Below are 21,128 nucleotides of genomic sequence, written 5' to 3' on the forward strand. Positions count from 1 at the left end.
TAATATTTTTGTCATACGTATATATGTTTGTTATGATTATTACTTAGTGTAAAATTTGATAATAATATATTAAAACTATTTAATTCAAACTAGAGATACAATTTAAATTAAAAAAAATAAGTAAGGAGTGAATGAATGTTGTATTTATTTGATTGAAAAATGATCCAAAACTTATAATTTACATGAATGAAAAATCTATAAATTTTGCATCATTTTTTTCAACTTATGCATGTTAATATTAACGAAAACTGAAGTCATAATTTCTTCAAGATTTTGTTCGTCTTTTGGCTCCTCCTCCATTTCCTGATTTCTTCGTCCTGCTCTAATCAAATCTCTAAGGCAAACTAGAACATTCATAAATCATAGCATTACTTCCCAATGAGTGTCCGTTGTCTCCAAGCTATTGTCGTCCCTAAATAAAAGCGCTTTCCGATGCAACTGTTGACAATGGAACATTCAATATATTTCTAGCTAATCTTGAAAGCACCATATATTGTCTTTCATTATTCTTCCACCAATCCAGCGCGTAGATCCTAGCTCTACGATCCTCTATCGGTTGTCGAAGATAATACTTAAGCTCTTCCCGAGAATGTATTCTGTGTGATGAAGGTTGCACTCTGTCCCAAACATTTAAATAAAAAAGGTAATCAGGATAACTACTATGTGTCTGCCTTTTAGAAGATGATGGCTCCTCGAGAGCTTAAGGAGCGACAATTGGAGTGACATTTGCCGGTATGGCTTCATCAAGTAAATTGACATAATGGTTATATAATGTTTCCATGAAACTGTTCGCATCACTCATAGCCGCAAACAAAGAAGGTTCTTCTTCAGGCTGTATCTCTAAAGCATTATAAATAATAGAACTAAATTCGGCCATAATATTAAATTTCATACATGGATTTATTATAGCACCAATCAAATAAATTAGGAGAAACGGATAAAAATATTTTGTAAATTTAGCAATCATAACGGTAATAGCTTCTTTGTAACCTTCTTTATTCTTATATTCATTAAACAAACAAGAAATGTCAGCTAAATAAGCTAAAATATTACAAACAGTAGAATAATAAGCACCAGAGAATTCAACCGTAGCTATATAAGAAAATTTCAAAAATTTAACAAGATCATCAATTGCAGCCCAATCAGAATCATGTAGCATACAGTCAAGAAAAGAACCATAATATTGATTCATTGTAATAGGAACTTTATAAGCAAGACAAGTTTTTAAATAAGTATAAGTAGCATTCCATCTAGTATCACATTCTTCAGTGATAAATATCGGTCTAAGTCCATTTTGTTCACATTTGATTTTAAATTCTCTCATTCTAGCTTTTCGATTATTTCCTTAAATAAAGCCAACAACAAGCTGGACCTTTTTCAATATAAAGCTCAAAAAATTCAAGACCATCTCTTACGATTAAATTATATATATGACAAACACACTTAACATGAAATATTTCCGATAACGGCGAAGAAAGTTCAACTTTTAACAACTCAGCAATAGTCTTCTTGTTAGATGCATTATCAAAAGCTATACGTAAAACTTTTCTTTCAATACCATAATATTTTTCTACCTTAGAAATAGATTCAAAAATAAATCTTTCAGTGTGTCTACGATCCTCATCATACAAAAATGCTAGAATACGTTTTTACATAATAAAATTACTATCTATCCAATGACAAGTAATTATTAAATAATCATTTTTGTTAACAACATGACTAAAATCAGAAGTTAGAGCAATTCTACATGGAATATTTTTTAACAACGCAGATAAATAATAAACATATTGTGCATGGAGTCTAAGATATCGGTTCGACAAGTACTTCTAGGAATACCTATAAACATAGAAATATAAATTGCTTGAATATAATGAATAAAAGCATCCGAAGAAGCAAAAGTGAAAGACAAACAACCCACGACTACCATTTTGCTATTTCTTTTCGGTCCTTCATTTTATTATAATTCTTAACTAATTGACCAGTTGTTGGGTTCAATCTAGTTGGTGTTAGCCCACCAACAGCCTCACCATCTTGTACAATACTTAACTCTCTTGCATGTCTATCTCTTAAATGTCTCACCAAGAAACCCGTACCCCCTTTATTGTGTAAGACCCCGTAAAATTCTAAGCTTAACTCAGTCCTTTAGAGCATGAAAAGAGGTCCCAGACTTAGAAATTTCAGCTAAGTGTTTACACTCATAATTATTTTAGCCCTCGACCTTGAAATATCGATCCTTGGATTGAATCATGATCAGGTGTGTCAGTAGGTCACTTCGGGTAAGATTTGGATTTTTTGAACCTCGTTTGAAACATGTTTGGGAGTTCAAAATAGTGTATTGATGTGATCTTGACGTGTCGCATCACCTATCATATCGATAGATATTTTTCTCCAACTCCCAGTGCAAATTCCAGTGAGCCGGCGTAATCTTGATGCATCGCATCGGCCATCGCGTTAACCCCATCGACGCGGTGCGTCGGTCTGTACGTCGCTGGGCACGTTTTTAGTAATTAAAAGTCCCCATCCAAAAGGGTATTTAGGTCATTTTTCCACATCTATTCATACCCAAAAACATTAGATTTATCATTCCTAAAGGCAAAATTCATTCACTATTCACAAATTCTTTCAAGAACAAACCCTAACCCCTCAAATTCAAGAATCAAGTCCCAAGAAATTCACCACAACCTTCAGAAAATTGATTACCAAGGTATGTTGGATGTTCATCCAAGGGTTTCCTTCTACCCTTGGAGTTCAAGAACCTCTTGTAAAATTTTAAGATGATTGTTTTCATGAATTCCATATTAAGTTAAATTGTATTCATGATTATGATTTTTATTTGGGTTCTAACCCATGATTAATTGTAAAATTCATCCGAATTAATAGCATGTGTGTAGTGTTATATAGTTTCATGTTGGAAACCTTTGAATTTGTGAGTTTGGAATTGTGATCATGATGCTTACATGTTGACTAGTATTATGTGCATAAACTATGCCCCCCAAGTGTTTGACAAAATGTTTATGTGATTTAAGTAGTGAAATCATATCATGTTAGCATGTATGCAAGTTTATACCATGCAAGTGCTTGAAAAAATGCCTCAAAGAATGAATTGTGACAAAGTGTTTAGTTATCATGCTTTCAAGATTGTACTATGTTTTAAAATTTACGCAATCGAGTCCTGGGGGTATCTAATACCCGATAATCTAGCTATTTACCTAGAGTTACAGTAGTTACAGAATAGTCTTAGTAGTGTCACGGACAGTAGTACTCAGTCCAGTTCCGTCAGTTAACAGAACCCAGTGAACTCAATTCAGTTAGACAGCACGATCAGTAACAGTTCAGTCAAGCCTAGAATAGTCTAGAAATCAGTTCAATGTCTATTCAGTTAGGAGTAGAAATCAACATCGAGCTAACACAAGGATGAGGGGCATTCTTGTCAGAAAAGGGTTTGACCCTTAGTAGCAATCCCTGCATTACAGAACTATGTAGCTAGCATAGGTTGAGATGTCTTCCTGCCCGATTAGGGTTGATACATCTCGTACGAGTTTTCCTGCCAGCGAGGGTTGACGAAATGTCTTCCTGCCAGAGAGGGTCAACTCACAACCATTGTTAGTATCCCTTGGCAAGGTGCTAACACCCTTCCAACTGGGATCACAGGTTGGACCTCAACTCAGTTCGTAATTGGGGTATGTCAGTTAGATGAACACTCACACAGTTACAATTCCAGTTTTAGACTCAATACAAAACCTCAGTTCAGTTTCAGAATCAGGATTGTCAGATACAGTCACCAAGCTAGCACGGAACTCAGTTCAGTTCCACAAAATCAAAACTGTCAGAAATAGTCACCCAGTTATTAGTAATTCAGTTATCAGTGATCTCAGTTTCAGTATCAGTAGATTTACATGCAGCATTGCATAGTCAGTAATTATAGCAGTTTCAGATATAAATGTACTCTCATTCAATTATATTCATATTATTCAGTCAGTTATTGTTCATGCATATGAACCCATGCATATCAGTCTACCTCACTTAGCATACTAGTACATTCAAAGTACTGACGCATACTTTTCTTTTGTGCTATGATGTCTTAAATTATAGGTTCAGAAGCACGGGCTCCTGACCATACTTAGCAGCCCAGATTTTCAGTAGCAGATATAATGATGAGTCCTCATAGTCTGAGGACAGAGTTATCATTTTAGTATTTAAGTATTCAGTACATTAAGTAGTCGGAGTTAGTTGGGGACTTGTCCCATCAACTCCATATTCAGACAGTTAGAGGCTATCAGACTAGATTATTTCAGACAGATATTCAGTTTCAGTATTTATTTAACAGTATTCAGTATTTGTTTTTCAGTAATTAACCGTATGGCAACTTCAGCCTAATTTCTGCATTTATTTCAGTAATATTATATAGTGCTCACAACGGGTACCAGTCATAGGTTAACTTGTGGTCCTTCAGGATTATGAGCACCGTGTGACGTCCAAGGTGCAGACTCGGGGCGTTACATATTGCCTCTGATTTTATGCTCATATATAATTTCACAAATATTGCATTGCACCTTACTTTTTCTGTTTATTTCTGAAATAAATTCCCATGCAATACTAGCTCTTCTACGAGATCTTGTAGGGGCACGGGAAGGATGGGGAGGAAGATTAACCGATTCGGATCTAACATTAGCATTTTCGACTTTGGGTATCTCATCAATATTTTTATCATCTACATCTAAATTAACTGCGTCTACTTTATTCTCTTCTTCTATACCATAATTTTTCTAAGCTTTTCAATAATTCACATTGTGAGCACATGATACAAGTACGATCGTGATTATGGACCAATACATAAAGACTCGAGCTCGGGTGGCTTCCCAACCAATGAAACAAGCTTTGAAGTGTAGAGAACAAGTCCCAACACTCCAAAGCCATCCAATATGCACACTCCAAGGCCGCCCTTTGCCATGGCTCATTAAGGGCATTTTAGTCATTTTATAATAAGTTGTTACCTAGGCTATAAATAGAACATATTAGGTCATTTTCTCATAATTTTAATGATATTTTGAGAGCTCTAGAGAGAGAGTCTTGCAAGGTGGATTTCTTGTAAACAAGTGTGGATATCACTTGTGTTGGTGTTAGTTTTGAAATGTTGGTTGCTTGGGAATCCCATTCCCTTGAGGTCACCTTAGAGCTTGGTGTTACTTATATGAATTCTTGGATCTTTGTATTTAATATAAACTTAGGTTCATAGGGTTTGTAAATTTGTATGTCAAGTTACCTATCTATCTATCTATTTCATTGTTGTTGTTGTTCATTCTCGAGTTTGGTGTCCCAAAATCGAGACTTTGTGTTTTTCTTATTCTTGTGCTTGTGTTGTTAATATAGTTTGTTGGATCATTGATTTTAGAGGTGTTGAACACCTTAATATCTTGTTGTTATTGCGTTTTCATTATTGTTGTAGTGAATCTGAGAGTTGTCATCAAAAGGGGTCCTCGGTTCTTCCAACTTGTGGACTGTTTTGGTGTTTGTTTTGTGTCTCCTTTGTTGATATTATATCATTTGGTATCAAAGCATGGATTAATTTTATTCCCACAAAATCAATCTTGGGCTAGCTTGCTTGAAAATACAAAAAAAAAAAGTAGTGTTCTTGAGTTTTGTTGTGTGTGGCCAAGACTTGAACATTAGATATAGGAGTCATTTTGTTTGTCTTGGTGTTTCAAGTGTTAGTTTTCTTCATTACTAACACTCTTGAGTCAAGATCTAAATTTGAGCTTGCATTTGTTGAGGTGTTATTATGAACTTAAAGCCTTAACCGATGTGTTGTCATCTTGGTGGACTTGGTCGTGATTTGTTGTTGGAATTAGTTGTTGGGGTTGTTGTGTTCTTGGTGATCATTGAAGTTGTTCTTGATGTTCTTCATCCCTTTCAAGACTTGCTAAAATAAAGTGAATACTAGATCTATAAAGTTGAAGAGAAAAAAGTGAAAGCTTGTTAGCCTTGAAAGACTTACCATCACCCATCAACTAGTCAATCACTTCCCAACAACTTTTCTTATTTTAAGGACCTTGTTTTAAGGGGGATGGTACACAAAAGTCAAGTCTTCCACTTTTGAATTTAACAATAGAATGTCAAGACTTTTTTCCCTCCTAAATCAATTCCCACTACTTCCAAATCACAAACTGTTCAAGACTTTCAATTTTAAAAAATAAAATTTGTTAAGACCGTAACTAATACGTGGTTGCCACGTCACATTTGACTGTTCACACAACAAATTTAGGCTCAAATTTTTTATTTCTTAGTTTCTAATCTTTGTTTCTTAGTTTTATTTTGTTGATTCTATTGCTAATTAACAAACTAGTAATTATCTACTAGGTTGTAAATTAGTTTTTGGGTCCGTTTATTCGTGTCTATATTTTTTTGTGCGCTTTTATCTTTTTGAATTTCGTTGTAGTTTCTTGGTTCAAGTCCGTACGTATTTTCTTTGAGTTGTTTCAAAAGAGAATCTATTCCGACCTCGAGCCTCAATTGGTACCAATTAATCTCTTTGGAGTATAAACGAGTTACCAACACTTGTGAGGCCAATTGACAGGCATTTCAAAGTGTGAGAGCTTGAGAGCTTGTGAGGATGTTTTCTTTTCTAACATTAACTAGTTTTTTTTGTGTTTTTGTTTTAGAATTTCTTTTGTTAGGAACTATGGCATTGGAAAAGGTGACCATGAACGATTTGATGGCTGCCATAATGGGTATGAAACATGACCTTAGTAGCCGAATAAAGAGAATGGAAAAAATAATGGACCGACTGGAAAGAAAAATAGAAGAGACGGAAAGCTCTCTTTGCAAGGAGTTGGATAACTTGATAGAGAATCCAAGCCTTCCTAATCAAGTTCCTGTGAGTGGACATGCTACACATGAGCTATAAGATAATCAAATTAAATCTTGCACTCTAGTGAATGAGGCTAATAGCCAACTAAGTATGAATGGTAGTTTGTCTTTAGGTAAGCCGAATGTGCCTCCATTTGGTGATGATAATGTACAGCTTGAGATTGTGGCTACACTAGTTGATCCATCTAGTGTTGATTCCATTGTGGCAAGTGATAGTATATTGTCTTATGGAAGTCATGAAGACCAACTTGTGTGTGAAAATGGTAATGTTGAACATGTTGGCTGATTGACTATGGATGACCCTCTGGTTGTTTTTGTTGTAGACCATGCTAGTATAGAGGGGGTATATGATCATACTAGTAATAGTATTGGGAAAAGAAAATGCATCTTAAACCTGTGTCCATGGACACTCCATCCATTTAATCCCGGTGATCATTTGAAGTATGGTCATGAGGATGTCTTTTGGAATGACATGAATATGCATGGAATTTATAGCCTTCATATCTCAGCTTTCAAGCCTATTTGTTGTTCCAAGAAGAGTCTATGTTTTACACTTGATTAGCAACTCTTGTTCCTTGTCACACTTATATGGACAGACTAGTTGACTCTTTCTTGGGAGGGTATTCGGGGAAGAGGGATGTTTGGGTGTATGTAAAGTTTGAGCCACCTTGGCAAGATGCTATGATTGATTACACTAATCCTAACCCTCATACCTTTAGGAACTTGTGTTTGCTTGTCCTTCCTATTGTTTTGTAAGGTTCAGATTCGAGGTTGAATCCTTTTCAAGAAGGGAAGGATGATATAAGTACGATCGTGATTGTTGACCAATACGTAAAGACTTGAGCTCGGGTGGCTGCCCAACCAATGGAACAAGCTTTGAAGTGTAGAGAACAAGTCCCAACACTCCAAAGCCATCCAATATGCACACTCCAAGGTCGCCCCTTTGCTATGGCTCATTAAGGACATTTTAGTTATTTTGTAATAAGTTGTAACCTAGGCTATAAATGGAACATATTAGGTCATTTTCTCATAACTTTGATGATATTTTGACTCTAGAGAGAGAGAGAGTCTTGCAAGGTGAATTCCTTGTAAGCAAGTATAGATATCACTTGTATTGGTGCTAGTTTTGAAACGTTGGTTGCTTAGGAATCCCGTTCCCTTGAGGTCACCATAGAGCTTGGTGTTACTTGTATGAATTCTTGGGTCTTTGTGTTTAATATACACTTAGGTTCATAGGGTTTGTACATTTGTATGTCAAGTTACCTATTTATCTATCTATCTATTTATCTATCTATCTATTTCATTGTTGTTGTTGTTCATTCTTGGGTTTGGTGTCCCAAAATCGAGACTTTGTGTTCTTCTTGTTCTTGTGCTTGTGTTGTTAATCTAGTTTGTTGGCTCGTTGATTTTAAAGGTGTTGAACACCTTAATATCTTGTTGTTATTGTGTTTTCGTTGTTGTTGTAGTGAATCCGAGAGTGGTCGTCAAAAGGGGTCCTCGGTTCTTCCAACTTGTGGATTGTTTTGGTGTTTGTTTTGTGTATCCTTTGTCGATCTTGTATCAGCACATACAGCTATTTCATCATCAAAAGGCTGGCTAATTGGTACCAAAGGCACACAGGTATATCTAGTACTTGAACTACCTCTACCAGAATCGCCACCAATTTATTTTTTACAACCATTGTCACTTTTGGGATAATTTTTTTTGTCACTTTTACCGAGGTTTCTTAATTTATCCATATTATAAATTAAACTAATAAATATTTAAAATACACAAAAATATTAAAAATAAATATTCAACAATTAATACACTAATTAAAAATTAAAAGTAAGAGATGGAACGACAATACCAAATTTTAAAAATATATGAAAGTTGTGACTTTAGAAAACTTTCACTTGATATTTCTAATCGCAAAATTAAAAAATAAAATTGAGCACTTTAGGAGATAATTAGAATATTTGAGAGAGAATGAGAGAATAAGATTGTGTGAAAAATGATTTGAATTTGGGGTATTTATAGAAAACTTTTGAATTTTTTTTATTTTAAATTAAGGAAATTTGACCAAATGGACCGTTGGCCCAACAGCCCATGCCCCATAACTTGCCATTTTTTTTTAAAAAAAAATATTTTTTAATAACTGGACCGGTCCGGATAACCGATGGACCTAATTTGATTTTCGAACTGGACCAGTCCATCGAGTCTGTCAACGCAGACGGCCTAGCCCGAGACCGGCAATCCAATAACCCGAAGTCCCACCGTGTCGGGTCAAATCAGGCTGGGCCGACTAAACGAGTCGGGCTAGCCGGACCGGAACAGGCTAGCCCGGCCCACTTGACAGGTTTAGCTGAAATGCACAAATAGCCTTTTTGAGGCCTGCTCATAGTTTGTCTTTATTTAAAAAATGCTTAATAATTATTCTGTCCATCCATCTTTATACTCTCTCTAAAATAAGTGGAGGGAGTATAATTCATGGGTTATATAATTATTTACCGTCGAATCAACGAATTAGAGTAACAAATGAATTTGTTGATACGATTCAAGGACACACAAATTATATATATAATGACTTAATAATAGTATTGTTAACACCAAATTGGGAGATGAAAGTGAAAGATATTATTATTCTATTTTCCGACGTTATTGGAAATTGGAAAAGCAAGGATTTTGTAGTTAACTTGAAAGTTTGAGAGCTTTGGTTACATAACTTGAGAATAATAATCAATGTGCAATGAAATTGCACAGGCCACAAATCATGAAGGCTGGAATTATATTTAAAGTTAAATGTTAAGAAATATCTGGCCCATATTATAATCCATATTTACACATTATCGTTATTACAAAGTAGCTGTAGGAAAGGATCCCAAAATTCTTTGGAAAACGATTTTTTTTTTATTTTTTTTGACCGACCACCGAAATATTTCCTATGCTTGCTTAAATTTTGGAAAGGCATGATTATTAGATTGAGCTCCACTAATATATCCAGGTAAAAACTTACACGCACCCAGTGTATACACTAAATTAATATTTTTTACCTTGGTTATATAATTAAATTAAGTAAAATACATGTTGATTAATCATGATTAAATAACATGAACTTTAAATTCAAACACATGGCATGCATGCATGTATTGGCTTGGTGTATACACCGGATCGAATGCGTGTAAGTTTTTTCCCAATATCCCTCTACTTGGTTAAATTTTTTACAAGGTGATAATCTAATTTTATCTCATACCTACCTGATTTCGTAAAGTGCCAAATTAGTTTATTCCTAATAGATAAATAGATGAAAGAGAATATAGTCAAAATATCATTAACATCATTCAAATAAAAAGTCTATTCAATTAGTCAATCTTCCAAGTCTGAAATTCAATACTATTAGATCAAACACTTTTAAATTGAAATTTTCAGGAGCAGTAGTTCTATCAAAATGCTAGCAACCACCAAAAGGATTCTTTAAATCGAATGTCAACTAACTAATTAATGGACTTAATGTAGTGTAAAAATTGCCTAAACCATTGTTCATATTTAGCACCTAATTAATCAGGTATAATGTGAGTTTGGAGTTTAATTAGAGAAAATTTTGATATTTTGCATAAAAACTGAAAATTTCGATCTTGGGTATGTCGAGATACATAATTATCTCTCGATACATCCAACAAAGATGCATTTTTTCCTTTGTAAAGATACATAATTAGTTTCCGAAATTTTTTTTTCGATTTTGGGTCTGTCGAGATGCATAATACATTCAACGAGAATACATTTTTTCCTTTGTAAAGATACATAATTAACTTGCAATACATTTTTTTTGTTCGATTTTGGATTTGTCGAGATACATAATTAGCTCCCAATATACGAACGAAGATACATAATCAATTGAGGTTTTTGTAATTACTTTGTAACGATGAAAATTTGTGTGAATATGATTAGTTAAGGTGTATATTTATGTTATTTTCCCATAAACTAAGGGCTCCTCCATTATAATTTGAGACATTTGCACATTTGGTTCATGGATTGGTGATGAATTATCTGTGGTCTTTGCAATTTTTGACTAAGTAACATTTAGTTTTTAATTAGCTTAGCCCTTACAATGTAAGATGTTTTTGATAAGAGCTTGCTCGAAGACGACCTTTATTTTTTAGTAGTAAGTATTCTTATCCTTTAGGCTTCATTAAACTGTCCATTTTAGCAAATTAAGAGAGCTTTATTTTTATTTTCTAATACTTACCTTGGTATTTAATATTTTTTCATCCAACAATAGTTGTTCACTATTAACTCGACACACATATTAAAAAATAATAGATAATTGAGGTAATGAAAAATGAATTGACTAATGAATACTTAAAATGAATAAATTTACTAATTGATTTGCTAAATTGAACAAGTATTATTGAATACCTATTTTTAGTACAGTGAATAAGTAAAAGCGAACGGAGAAAGTTACTACATGAAATAGTAATAGTAAAATTTAAAGTATCAAAATATCATTGATAAAATTAGTATAGTAAAATACAGCTTTGGTGAAATTTTTCTCAAAAGATGTGTCCAACCGGCGCCAAGTAATATAATCTTATTCTATCAATATGCAAGCTGGTTGATTGTTGTTGCAGAAATGTATACTCAATATTGTTCTAATTAATGTTCTTATAGATTTATATTATTTCTTGTCGATCAATTAATAGCCCTGTATATGACAATTAATGAAAATCCATGTAGCATGACCAGATCCAATGTGGAAGCTACTAAGGTATCTAATATATTGATAATTAAAAAAGTCCATGTCCTTGATAGTATTAATTTATACTCCAATCTATAATTGAAGCTGCAAGCTGGAAACAAATTAATTTTCTGAATACAAAATTCTAACCAAGAACAAACCAAAGGAAAGAAGTATAATGTCTACTGAGAAATATCATCATCCTCTTGATCTATTGAAACAAATTGAAGATGAAAGGGGTTCACTGTTGCTGGAAATTTCGAAAAATCGAATCGAATTACTTAAAAGGGAGTTCAAATTCATCGATGTTTTACTCAGTCTGCGTAGCTTCATACATGAATGTTACATGCCAGAGGTCATAGAGAAAGTCAACGTTCTGCGAAATCATGTGTACAGGCTCGTGCACGTTGGTCCTGATGCTGATCACATATTATCTGAGGTGGAAAACAAGATTTGGACTGCAAAGTTGGAAATTAGAGGTGAATGCTTTGTTCCGAGAATGTCATTTCATGAGCTTTCATCCAAGAAGCGCGGTGTTGCTACTAGTCCAATATTTGTAATGGAGTTCATCGATAGTGTGGTGGAGAATCTCGGTGACATAGGGAAGATTTCTGATTCACATTCATCACAGGTTGAAGAGGTCTTAAGGGAGTTGAATTTGCTGAAATCTTTTGTATGCTTTGTTTCAAACAGATGCATAGGGTCTCAAAGCCAAGTTGATTTCTTCACTCATGTTTTAGTTTTGGCTGGCCATGTCGCGATCATTCCCTGGTTGTATTTGCCATGCCATGCCAATGGAGATCAAGACTTGGCTCTAGATGAAGTGAATGTTTTGCTGACTGAGCTATTGCGAAAGAGAATTAAGCCCATTCAACCATGTGTCCGCAAGATCTATGTTGAGGTTCTTCAAGCTTTGAAGTCAACACATTCGCGATGGTTTCCTGTTGTTCCAATGGAGTATATAGCTGAATGTGAGGCTAGCTTTGTAAAGATTCTCCTACACAATCTGGAAGAAGTATCAAATGTTAGTACCTCAAGTCGAGTAGTTGCTTTAAAAGATCAAATGGCAACCCTTTCGGAGATGCTGAACCTCTTGAGAGCCAATCTCATCCCTCTGCCGACACAGGATCTCATATTTCATGTTGAAGATATAGACACTGTAATTGTTGATGTTGGACTTCTCGTTTACTCGTTATATGATAACGAGGAGGAGAAGGAAAACGTGACTTTTGAGGAAAAGAATGAAGCACCAGTTCTTGATTTTCAAAGCAACATTCAGCATATCAAGGCAGTGATCTACCTCATCATACGGAAGGCCTTACAATCTAATTTGCCAAGGATTCATGGACTAGGCTATGTCGACTTTCTCTTAAACAACCTCAAGGAGTTCCAAGTCCGTTACTCAAATTCACTTGATTTTGTCAACAATCACCTTCAAAGAATTCAGGACGAACTTGAGAGCGTGCAGCTTTTTCTCAAGGATGTTGCAGAAGAGGGACACAATAAGCAGGACAGACTTCAAGATTGCGCTACATTATTGATTAGCAAAGCGTATGAGGTAGAATTCATGGTTGATGCTTGTATAAGCAAAGAAGTCCCTGACTGGTGTCTTGTCCGCTGGTTCATGGACATCGTAGAGGAGATTATACTTACCAAGAAAGAGATAATGCAGATTGTGGAGAAGAAAATGGTTGAGTTTGGCTTAAATGATACTACTGCCTCTGCTGATCCATCAACACAATCGGATACGGCTCCAATGATGAATCAAGAAATTGTAGGCTTTGAGGATGTGATGGGAACGTTGAAAGAAAAGCTAATAAAAGGATCCAAAGAGCTAGATGTTGTCTCAATTGTCGGAATGCCTGGACTAGGTAAGACTACTTTGGCCAACAAACTTTATTTCGATGAGCATGTAAAATCTCACTTTGATATTCGGGCACAATGTGTTGTGTCTCAAGTGTATACGCGCAAGGACTTGTTACTAGTCCTTCTGCGTGATGCTATTGGTTATATCCCTGTGTTTCATGAAACGCCTAGTGAAGCCGACGTAGCAGATACGCTACGGAAAGTTTTGTGGCACAACAGATATCTTATCCTTGTTGATGACATATGGGAAACTACTGCGTGGGATGATTTAAGATCTTGTTTCCGTGATGATAATAATGGCAGTCGAATTATTCTCACAACACGAGATCATGAAGTTGCCATTTATGCGAAATCTGTGAGTGATCCTCTTAGGCTTCGTATGTTTAAGGAAGATGAAAGTTGGAAGTTACTTGAAAAGAAAGTGTTCCATAAAGAAAAATTCTCTCCACACCTCACTGAAGTTGGGCTAGAAATAGCAAAGAAATGTGGAAGGTTGCCTCTTTCAATTGTTCTGGTGGCAGGTATTCTCGCAAAGATGGAGAAGAAAGAACAATGTTGGAGACAATTGGCCGCAGAATTTGGTCCACACATTCACAACGATTCAAAGAACATTATAGAGAAAAGTTATCAGCATTTACCTTATCATCTTCGACTTTGCTTTCTATATTTTGGAGCATTTCTAGAGGACGAAGAGATCAAGGTTTCAAAGTTAACATCGTTATGGATATCAGAAGGATTTATAAAAAGTTGCAAAGACGAGAATTTAGAAGATACAGCAGACTGTTACTTGGAGAATCTAATAGGAAGAAACGTTGTGACAGATGTTAAGAGGAGTTCTACTGGTAAGGTCAAAACATGTAGGATCCATGACCTATTGCTTGATTTCTGCAAGGAAAGAGCTAACAAGGAGAATCTTATACTCTGGATAAAACGGTAATACACCAAGTAATGATACTTCATTTTCAAATTAGTCGAGAATTCAATACTGATAACACTCGGATAGAGTATAAGAATGGAAAGATCCATTAGTTAATGAACTATTAGTTCGTTCTTACTTATATTAGTTGAAATTTTCTAAATCTTACAGTTTATGATTATATCTTTACAGGAACCAAAATGCAAATCCTTCTTGTTGTATTTATTCTCACAAGCAGCTTGCTCAGCGTCGTATGTCTATATATGCTGGGATGGAGAATCTTGATGCATGGCACTCGTCTTTCTCACTTGTTGGCTCGGTATTTTACAGAAATGATAAAAAAGGACACACTACCATTTACAATGACTCTTACTTTTCTCGCTACTTCAAGTTTCTAAAAGTGTTGGATTTGGAGTTCATCTATGTTGATTCTATCCCAACTGAACTACCTTACTTGAGGTATTTTGCTGCAACAATGATTCGTAGTATAGTTACCTCGTCCATAGCCAATCCTACGAACCTTGAGACGTTGATACTTAGATCACCTGTAGGAAGTTTCTCACTACCTATTGCACTTTTGAAGCTAGTTAAATTGAAACATTTGCAGACATACTTCGAAGCTTATTTCACTTCACATGTTGCAAAGGAATTACTTGCTGATAACTCCACAAAGTCTTATGAGTGGGAAACTCTTTCCTCTCTATGTTTTTCTCAAGCCGATGAGATGGAATTGATGCTGAGAAAAGCACCTAATCTCCGAAACCTGAACTGCTCATTGAATGATTATTCCAAATCATTCCCCGTCTTGGACTTTCTAACAAAGCTAGAGGCCATCAAGATATACTCACGAAGGCTTCCATTTGGAAGAGATGCATACATCTTCCCCTCGAATCTCAAAAAGTTGACACTATGCTACGCCAAATTGGGCGGTCCTGATGAATCAAATATTGCAATGCTTCCCAACTTGCAAGTACTAAAGCTGAAGTGGGTTGAGTTTTACAATAAGGAATGGAAAGTGAGCAACGAGAAATCTTTCCCTCAACTTAAAGTGTTGAAAATTGTATCCTGTTATTGGTTTGACAAATGGACCGTCTCAGATGATGCCTTTCCTTGCCTTGAACGTTTGGTTTTGTCTGGTTGCAAACTTCTTGAGGAAATCCCTTCTCATTTCGAAGACAAACATTCTCTAAGGTCCATCGAAGTAAAGGCATGTAACGAATCTGTCGTAAAGTCAGCCATGGGTATCCAGGAAGCACAAGTTGATTATATGCAAAATTATGGTTTCAAGGTCTTCATACACCAGTAGTGAATAGTACACTACTGAAAACTACATTTTGGTTATGAGGAGAATTGCTTTTGTCTTACTTGATGAGAAATTTCTTTTTCTAGTGTTTGAAATCAGTGTTTGGCCATGAAATACCAGATTAAACTAAGTACTAATTTACCTTGGAAAAGGTTAACAAATGTGTTACCCTTACTGATTGTATGTTAGGAAAATCTAAAGAGAAAGATCAAAGTTGTCTTTGTTTTCGGCTATAAGCCTATAACCATGTAATATCTAGTACCCACTCGTCTGATTAATTCAGATTCACGCTATTAGCTTCCATTTGATGAGAGGCGCTCCTACCAGTGGTTTCTCCATTTAATTAAGCTCCTCGAACTCTAGACCTGTGGTTAACTTATCCAAAAAAAAAAAAAGCATCTGGACCTGTAGTTAAGGGTTAAGTCTTTCATGTCATTAATCTTAAAATGAACTTCTGTTAAAAAAGCAGATTGCTTGCAGGAGGCATATGTGAAAGCACTTGGGAGAAGCTTCTCAGGTGCACCTTTCAAGACGTTCATGATTTGTTTTGGAAGTTATACTGGAATAAACTATCACCTCTCTCGTAATTCAAGCGATGAGGTATGAACCAAGTTACTTCCAGTCTAGTTTTCTAGTTTGATCACTATTTCAGATGATCTGTTGTTGTAATGGTGAACACAAAAAGGTTGAAACGTTAGTTTTGATGCCGTCTTGATGTGCAACAAGAAAGACATATTTCTTTTGTTGATATTATCGACTCAAAAGAGAGGCAAAGTTTATAAATCATGTGTGATTTGTTACTGAGCCAAAATTGCGCTCTTGAAACAGCCAGAATAGCCTTGGCCGGCATGAGACTTTCCATGCACAATTCTCTGAGATGCTTTTGTTTGATACAAATACTTTCTTTCAGGCATCTGAAATATCAGTGAATTCGCTAGATGATCCCAGTGACCTGACAGGGAATTGGCAGTTTACGGTCCTAGAGTTGGCCTGTTGTCATTATGCTGCCATTTACATGGAAAAGGACGTCACAAATGAAGGTTTATAAAAGGTTTTCTATGTGAATTATCGAATGATAACAAAAGAAGTATCATAAACATGTTGATTATATTAGGTAATCGGAAAGGTCCTATGAAGTTAAACAGTCTGGAACAGAAGCAGTTCGTATATACTTAGTGGCTCGAGATAATACATACTACATGCTGCTTTCTATGTTTACTGGAACCAGCATGAAAAAAGATGCATTCTTCGTCATGTTTGTAATATGATCCATTCAAATTCACAATCGCGATACGCCATTGTTTAATGTTTAGTTCTATCACCAAACATCAAGTCATTTATACTCTCACCAACATTGGGAGATACATGCAGATAGATTTCATGAATCTTGAATGTACCTGTTTTCAACTTTGTAGAAAGTTTTATTCCAAAGAATTTTTTTATTTTTATTTTTTCCAATTTTTAGAAAGTTATGCTAGCTTTGATGGTTTCTTGTTGGACTTAAAACCAGTTAAAACATCAGCCTTTGTGACATTGTGCAGCTCCTTTGTGTGCCTGTTTTTGTTTTTCCAACCAAAACTTATTGGTACTTGTGGTCGGGACCTTTTTCCCGAACACTGTGCAATAACGGGTAGCTTTAGTGCACCAAGCTGTCCTTTTAACTTATTGGTTTTAATAACCAACAGTTACTCCTTTCGTTCGACTTGCTTGACCTAATTTCCTTTCCTAATTTTAGTCGCTCTTTAATTTCAATTTCAACACGACATGGTTAAAACCACAAGATTAAACAACATCTTGATGCATCTGACAACTCTTTAATTCAAGAACACAAAAGTTAGAAGTCTAATTTACTTTCTTAAACTCTGTGCAAGTCCAAATAGACTTACTATGTTTAATCTGTTTTCGACCAACTCATACTCGTCTCGACCTAGTCGTTTGCCAATTGCTACCCCCCACCCCCCAACATCCCTTGATTTCTAATACCACTCGTACAAGTGGAAAAGCCAAATTTCAAAAAACTTCTTGTATTGACATTGTTAATAATTTTAGTCTTTAGAATAAAAACAAGTCATTTGGGCAGCTAGCAGTGGGTGACTTTGGAATAATTTCTACCAAAAACAAAAAAGACCTTTGGAATAATTAATCAGTTTTCATCAACAATACAAATTCACCATGTGTCCAGCACCAAATATTGGTCAACAATCAATCGAAGTGAACTTTACTATTCGTACAGGCTTGACGGAGTTAAAACTATATTGAGCGAATCATAATTTTAGTTGGTTTTACCTCTTTACGACATGATGACACCCTTAGCCGTGGAGCACACAAATTATTTCTTAGATTATTGAATTTCAACTTATAGCTCCTTCTGTTCTAAACTTACTATGTCTATATTTGGACCTTTTCAAAGTTAAAATCAAAGGTTTATTGCTATTAATCGTCTTTTCCTTGTATTTTATACTTTCAAACAAGAGAAATAGGAGAACATTTTTCCAAAAAATAACAAAATTGGATCATGTTAGTTGAATCTTAAATAAACAACCTGTCAAGAAGGAAAAATAACATAAACGTACACCTTAACTTATTATATTTACACAAATTTTCACTCTTACAAAGTAATTACAAAAATTTCAACTAATTATGTATTTTCGTTGGATGTATTGGAAGCTAATTATATATCTCGACAGATCCAAAATCGAAAAAATGTATCGAGAGCTAATTATGTATCTTTACAAAGAAAAAAATGTATATTCATTGGACGTATCGGAAACTAATTATATATCTCGAATGACCCAAAATTGAAATTTTTGATTATTATGCAAAATATGAATTTTTTTTTAAATTAAGATTCAAACTGTTGAGATTTATATTGGTTGCCGAGAAATAAATGTATATTGTTGTTGGGGCCATTATTTAATTATCAAGTCTAAAGTCTCCGGTCTTGTATTTTTTTTTATTTTTATTTTGCCCTTTTACAAAGTCAATAAAGAAGTAAGAAAATCCACTTGACCAACAATAGTGAAGATGTAATTGGAATTAGGGGCAAAGACACTTTGAGTCGTTTTGTATGAAATTAAGGAATTATAAAATTCATAATATTGGATTAGTAATAATGAGATTATTTAGTAGATCTATTTTTATTTTAATAAATTTGTTGACAAAACCAAAATGAATCGCCATTGTAAAAGAGGTAACAAAAGAATTTGCAATGTCAAAAATGAAACGTTGATCTTTTAGTTGAAGGCCACAATTCATTGGATTAAAAACGAATATACATGATATAATATAAAATATGTGTCCGAATTTATACTATATATAAATTTGGATAAAATTTAATTTTCAATTTTAATTTTGGCCTTCTTAATGAACTTTGGAAGAAGAGGTTTGGATGTTTAAGTTTCCTATTTGAAATTTCCAAAGTCTCAGATTGATTCCGCCCTTATTTCGTAGTGAAATTTATGAATTTAAATTTTTCCAGCACTGAATTTTATTTTGTAAATTCAACTTGACTTGTGAGAAAAAAAGTATTCAATTAAAATTCAGTTTGTATTTTTCGCTTAGATGTAAAGTACATCTTTATCATTTTGTCGTTTTATTCCAGACTTATCATTCCACCTTAAATGTTGTATAAAAATAACACAATAACGGAGATATTAATTCCAAAATTATTTACATTGAAATTTTAAAAAATCAACTAAACATTTGTTATTCCTCGACCAAACAACCCCTTTAAGGAAGTAAAAGAGGAAAAATAAAATAATTGAAGTTTACTTTCACTTTGATAAGACGATATTCTGATGAACTAAACTGCAATTTTTAAAAATATAAAGTTTAGTGGAAAATTTAATTCTTTTTTATTTTCAAATCAATTTTTTTTTGTTCCACTCCAAAGTACTATCAAACAAAGGTCATGGAGTTGGCACGTGCATTGTTTTTTTTGTTTTTCAAGGTATTCCCACAGCCGGCAGCCGTGAGACTAATCCTCTGTTACTCTGTCAGCGCACTAAGCGATAGGAAACTGATCACAGAGTTTGCTCCATTCGCCAGAGGCAAGGATCGAACCCCAACCTCTTGCTTAAGGGACATGACGTTGAACCATCATGCCAACTCTAGTGGTTGGCACGTGCATTGTTATCATATGAAAAATGATCAGATTGATCACGCCATTTTGTACTCTTAAGTCTGTCCTCATCGAATGTGACTAAAAATAACTCATTATTAATATAAAATAATTAAACATTGCTTAGTTGGTCTTGGATCCCATCAGTCTTTCAATTATTAAATTGGATTATTGTTTGTAAATTGCTAAAACAACTAAAAAAAAAACATAAATGATTTAAGTTATATACATATAGAAAAAAATTATGCTATTAAGTGCAATGTAATCTGTTACCATCTCAATTTAAATGTTTTAGTTATTATTTGGGTGAAAATGATTTTCACCCCAACTTTGATTAAAAAATCAAACTCCCCCATCAACATTGAACAATAATCATACTCCCCTTTTATCTCATGCAATGTCCATTTTATCCTTATAATTTTAATTCTATATTTATGTAATATCTTTTTATATTATATGTAATGAATATTTTTTTAACATGGATATTTGTAGCATTTTATTTAAGTTTATTAACTTTACACTCAAATTAATACGCTTTATAAATTTATTCAATGCTATTTTTTAAGATCGTTATTTTAGTATTATATGTATTAAAGAGTCGTTTGATGTGAGGTATAATTATAATAATTCAGAGATAAGGTTCATGATTATTTATCTTGCGTTTAATTAGATGTATTAGGTAGTTTCAAAATTATTTGTCGCACCATTTATACCACAATGGTGAGATAAGTTATCACACATACATGTTAATACAACTTATTTTGTAATAACTAATCCCGGAATAACTTGTTTCCAAACAACCCACCCTTAAGTTTGTATATATACATATGTATGTACATGCATGTACGTATATTTTCGTGTTTTATCACTCTCTTACTAAATTTGTTTCGTATTAGTTAACTTTTTGTTGATATAACACAATCCTTAAGAAAAATTTACTTAGAGGTATATTTTGCTAAATTAACCTTATTAATGATAATTTGAAGCTTTAAATTTGTGTATACTGTTACTTTATATAGTTATTTAACACTAAAGGGCAGAAAAAATAAATCATACAACTCTCTTGATTTCACAAATTGAGCAGATAAACTAAAACATTTATTTTTAGCATGAGGATCAAGTGATAAGAAACGATATTATCTATTGTCTATATCAGTAAATAAGTTGTGATTGTCATTAATAGAGTATTACATATTTTATAATTTATATAAATAAACATAATCTTTAAAATTTGACCTTATTTTTATTCGAGAAAAACATCTAGTATCCCCGAACTATGACCAAATTTGCTACGACACACGTCAACTTCACGGGGGTCCTATTACCCCTTAAACTAAATCTT

At 34.1% G+C, this 21,128-nt stretch overlaps 1 protein-coding gene across 1 annotated transcript; it reads left to right on the forward strand.

Annotated features, from left to right (window-relative positions):
• The first annotated feature begins 11,537 nt into the window (after nucleotides 1–11,537).
• LOC107843681 (late blight resistance protein R1-A) lies at nucleotides 11,538–17,248 on the forward strand. Its single transcript, XM_016688051.2, has 2 exons — nucleotides 11,538–14,380; nucleotides 14,556–17,248. The coding sequence occupies exons 1-2, from the start codon at nucleotides 11,760–11,762 to the stop codon at nucleotides 15,667–15,669; spliced, it is 3,735 nt and encodes a 1,244-aa protein (XP_016543537.1). The 5' UTR covers nucleotides 11,538–11,759; the 3' UTR covers nucleotides 15,670–17,248.
• Nucleotides 17,249–21,128: the final 3,880 nt, after the last annotated feature.

Source organism: Capsicum annuum, chromosome 10, assembly GCF_002878395.1.
Source record: "Capsicum annuum cultivar UCD-10X-F1 chromosome 10, UCD10Xv1.1, whole genome shotgun sequence".
NCBI classification, from domain to species: Eukaryota; Viridiplantae; Streptophyta; class Magnoliopsida; order Solanales; family Solanaceae; genus Capsicum; species Capsicum annuum.

Excerpts from the sequence above, each read along its gene's own strand:
- LOC107843681 (XM_016688051.2), top strand. The coding sequence starts at position 11,760 with ATGTCTACTGAGAAATATCATCATCCTCTTGATCTATTGAAACAAATT. Across the intron at positions 14,381-14,555 it reads CTTATACTCTGGATAAAACG|GAACCAAAATGCAAATCCTT; the intron begins GTAATACACCAA and ends ATATCTTTACAG.